This window comes from Eurytemora carolleeae, unplaced genomic scaffold (genome assembly GCF_000591075.1).
Source record: "Eurytemora carolleeae unplaced genomic scaffold, Eaff_2.0 scaffold771, whole genome shotgun sequence".
NCBI classification, from domain to species: Eukaryota; Metazoa; Arthropoda; class Copepoda; order Calanoida; family Temoridae; genus Eurytemora; species Eurytemora carolleeae.
In genome coordinates this window covers 1-4,222 of record NW_019396658.1, presented here as the reverse complement: position 1 = coordinate 4,222, position 4,222 = coordinate 1, and the positions used below count along the sequence as shown (strand labels likewise).

General features: G+C 34.1%; 2 protein-coding genes across 5 annotated transcripts in view; both read left to right on the top strand.

The window, feature by feature from the left end:
- LOC111707018 (KICSTOR complex protein SZT2) overlaps positions 1-2,539 on the top strand; it is a 29,196-nt gene extending 26,657 nt beyond the window's left edge. For all 4 annotated transcript variants that reach the window (XM_023479994.1, XM_023479993.1, XM_023479995.1 and 1 more), the window contains 4 exons: positions 205-366; positions 749-868; positions 1,026-1,126; positions 1,424-2,539. In XM_023479994.1, the coding sequence (XP_023335762.1) occupies positions 205-366; positions 749-868; positions 1,026-1,126; positions 1,424-1,529 (489 nt within the window). In that variant the 3' untranslated portion in view covers positions 1,530-2,539. The remainder of the gene's footprint in view (positions 1-204; positions 367-748; positions 869-1,025; positions 1,127-1,423) is intronic.
- On the top strand, positions 2,432-4,124 carry LOC111707019 (phosphoglycerate mutase 1; the record flags this gene model as incomplete). Its single annotated transcript, XM_023479997.1, is given in 5 exon segments — positions 2,432-2,624; positions 2,797-3,011; positions 3,141-3,204; positions 3,547-3,697; positions 3,931-4,124. Coding segments are annotated over 5 exon segments (729 nt in total), but the record flags the coding sequence as incomplete, so codon positions are not given.
- Positions 4,125-4,222: the final 98 nt, after the last annotated feature.

Below are 4,222 nucleotides of genomic sequence, written 5' to 3'. Positions count from 1 at the left end.
GTTATTATTGTTATTATTGTTATTATTGTTATTATTGTTATTATTGTTATTATTGTTATTATTGTTATTATTGTTATTATTGTTATTATTGTTATTATTGTTATTATTGTCATTATTGTTATTTTTGTTATTATTGTTATTATTGTTATTATTGTTATTATTGTTATTATTGTTATTATTATTATAACTTCTGTCTATCTCAAGGCTAAAATGGCAGAAGAGAAGATAACTCTAGTTGTCCGGGATGCAATGGTGGACTGTAGGAGGGATCAACTCTGGTTAAGGTTGAGTACAAACTCTCCTCCTCTCTCATTCTCAGAGTTCGTTCATCTCACTACTCTGGTTCATAGTGAAACTTTAGACGAGGTATACAATACTCAGATCAGGACAAGAGTTGTAGTCCTTGTTTTTGTTTGGTACCTTTTATTCATAATATTTCGGGGACTTTTAGGAATTTCAAGTCTTCTAATATTTAGTCCCCGAAAGGGCATTTGAGTACATCAGCGCTTTCAAGATGAATTAAAGAAAAAAATTACCAACATTAAGGAAATAGGTGTTTGCAACATACTCTAATTTTTTATCCCTTTATCTGGACAACCCGATGTCGTAGACCTTGGCTATTTCAAATTATTAATTCTGATAGATTAAAACGTCAAAGGTTTACACCATCAGGTAGCAAGTATTTAGAGATTAGAAAATTTGAATTTAAATCCTGAATCAATGTCGTTATTTTTGTTATTTCTTATAGTTGGATCCTAAACTGTCTCCCCTGTTGAATAAAACTACTGGATGGTATCACAGTTTCTCTAAACTAGTCTGCTCCAAGTACTCTAACTCATACAGACAGTTCTCCTCTGCTGATGGACAGGTGGGAATATCTTCATATTTTTAAGAAATTTATTCTATTTAGTTTTGATTAAGTAGATCAGATAAGAGATGATTTGTATCGATTTTATTTTCACTTTTCTGTCTTTCCTTTTTGTAATGGTGTCCTTTGTTATCATGTCTAAATAAATATAATTTAGATCCAGCATACAGCTATACTGTTAGAGGGATCATTAGGAACATTTCCTCTGGTTTCTGTTGATTTCTCAACAAAAGAGGGATCTCTTGCTATTGTGTACAGGTGAAACTTGATTTTATTCTGAACTTTTTGAAATAAATTTTTTAAACAAAAGAAAGATGTCTTCCAGATTTATTGTTAGGCGGTCTGGGGGTGCAGTGTCGGGTTTCCCTTTAGATCTTGTGATTATTTATTATTTCTTTTCCTCTAGATATGTTGAATAATTTACCTCAATGTAATTTGCATAATGTATCTCTAAGAATATTATTGCAACAAACAGAAATGCACTTATTTAGTTCTCCAGGCGTACTTACAAAAAAACAGGAAGAAAGAATTATTATAATTTTTGTTTATTTTCAGAGAGCCGCAGCACTCGACCCAGTCTAGTTCAATCCCTGTAAACTCCAACCTTATCAAGGACTTTGTAGAGCTCTGCTGTTTTCATCTTTGGACTCAGCTTCTATAGTTCCGTCATCTTTTGCTCCTAAAGATCTGTAAACTTCAAAGTTAGCTTTGACTGCTGATTTCAGCTCTTGAAGTTCATCAAATTTGTAAGCTTTATTTGCTCCGTTATCTCCATAAGCTCCTTAAACTCCGTTAGCTTTATTAGCTTCTTAAGCTCCTAAGACTCCGTTATCTCAATTAGCTTAATCAGTTTTTAAACTCCGTTATCTCTATAAGATCCTTAAACTTCGTTATCTCTATTATCTCCATCAGTTCCTTAAACTCCGTTAATTCTATTAGCTCCGTCAGTTTCTTTAACTCCGTTATCTCGATCAGCTCCTTAAACTCCTCTCCTCCGGTCTTTAAGTTCCTATAAATTTGTTTATGGAGAAGTAGCTGTTTTTCCTTTAGTTTTTGGTATCAAAACTTGGAGCTTATACGAGTTGCATGTGTAAAGTGTGTGCTATGTCTATTGTCTATATCGTACATTAAAATGCTGGATACTTCTATATTTTTGTAATACAGAACTGTGAAGACTGAGAAAAATGTCTCTTCTCCTAGTAACTACTTCCAGGGTTTAACTTCTCTATCTTCCTAATATTTTCTGATAAATATAATATTTCGTGGTTCGATCAATTTTTTTTATTGAGATTTTTTTTTTTTTAGAACATGGGGCATAATTTAATGAAAAATTTAGTTTGTAATAAATAACGTAAATACATAAGATATTATTAAAATATCAAGAATTTGTTAAATCTGTAAATTATCAGTTTTTTGTTTGATTGAACTATCTAGAGTAAAGTTCAAATTCTTGCCAATGGTAACGATTAAATGTTCGAATATTAAAACTCTCCTAGCATCAAAAATATACATTCAATTCATTCTGTTCAAGAAAGTATATATAACTTTTTTACGTTATTTGTTACCAAGAATATTTATATATATATACGTAGACCGGAAGTGGGTCATTTAAATATGGAAATTTTGTGATATGGTTCATATGCTGTGATTCATGCTTGATATACTTTCAGACCGAATCCTGCTCCGTCAAACCATATCCAAAATGTCTAAGTACACCATTGTAATGATCAGGCACGGAGAGAGCGAGTGGAACATGGTGAGTGACAAAAATGTCGAAACCACCATAGCCTTGTGAATTTTAAAATTTGGGCCCGATCGGTTCAGCCGTTTTGACGTTTATTGGATACAAACAAACAGACAAGCCAAATTTATTTAAATACATTTCCAGTCAGCTAGTCTTCAAGTTTTAAGATTGTATTGTATTGTAGGAGAACCGGTTCTGTGGTTGGTTTGATGCTAACCTGAGTGAGCAGGGTAAGAAGGAGGCGGTATCAGGAGGTAAAGCTCTCAAGGAGGCAGGATTCTCATTTGATGTAGCGCACACCTCCCTACTTACCAGGGCCCAGGTCACCCTGCAAACTGTTCTCGAGGAGATCGGCCAACCTGATCTCAAGGTTGAGAAAACATGGAGGCTTAACGAGAGGTAGGATTTTTATATTTTTAATGAAAAATTATGATTATGATAAAAATATAATATATATGGGAATTTATGTTAACAAGTATTTAAATTGGTGAATTTGATGGCTTGAGAAATTAATATATACTATTCCAGACACTACGGTGGATTGACAGGTCTGAACAAGGCCGAGACTGCTGCTAAACACGGAGAAGAGCAGGTTAATAATTCCTACACCTTGATATTTTAAATGAATATTTCATTAGAAGCAAATGTGCTTAGAATTGTGATCAGGGGTTGTATGTGTTGATCTTGTGTTGTACGTTGTAATCAAATTTTAAAATTACCTTCACAGCAAATTAGTTTGGATTTTTAACAGATTAATTTATTATGAGCAATTAAACCTTACCACAGATTTTAATTAGTATAGTCACGTATTAGTATAGTCATGGAATGGTAGGCCTCCGATTATAGAATACATTAAAGTTAAGATATGAGCAAGCTGTGTTAAATAGAATATATATATTGGAGAAAAGGACGAGTTTAGAATATATATATATAGGTTAAGATCTGGAGAAGAAGTTTTGATGTTCCTCCTCCCCCCATGGAACCTGGACATGCTTTCTACGAAGCCATCAGGAACGATCCAAGATACAAGGATGGACCAACTGATGAGGAGTTCCCAACCTGTGAGTCTCTCAAACTCACCATACGTAAGTAATTCAACATTCTCAGGAGAAGTAATCAGATGCACTTTGAGATTGCTTCTGTATTTTTGAGGGCCTTACTCACCCCCCCCCCCCCCCCCCCCCCCCCCCCCCCTCCATATCTTAAGATTAAACCTAGTAAGTTAGTTTTAAGCAATTTTAGTATTTGTTCAATATCTGCAGTAATAATTGAAATGAAAGACTTGAAGTATTACGAAATATCTTTTTTTATTGTACAGAGAGAACTCTGCCCTACTGGAACGATGTAATTGTTCCTGAGATGAAAGCTGGGAAGAAAATCCTGATTGCTGCGCACGGGAACTCTCTCCGGGGTATCGTGAAGCACCTGGACCAGATGTCTGATGAGGACATCATGGGATGCAATCTTCCCACCGGGATACCATTCGTTTACGAACTGGACGAGAACTTCAAGGTTGGTATTTGTTTATATGAAACCTAATTTATATATAAAAATCATCTTTGTCCTAAAGCCTAAATATATATAGATTTTTCCTCAAATACCCAAAAAAA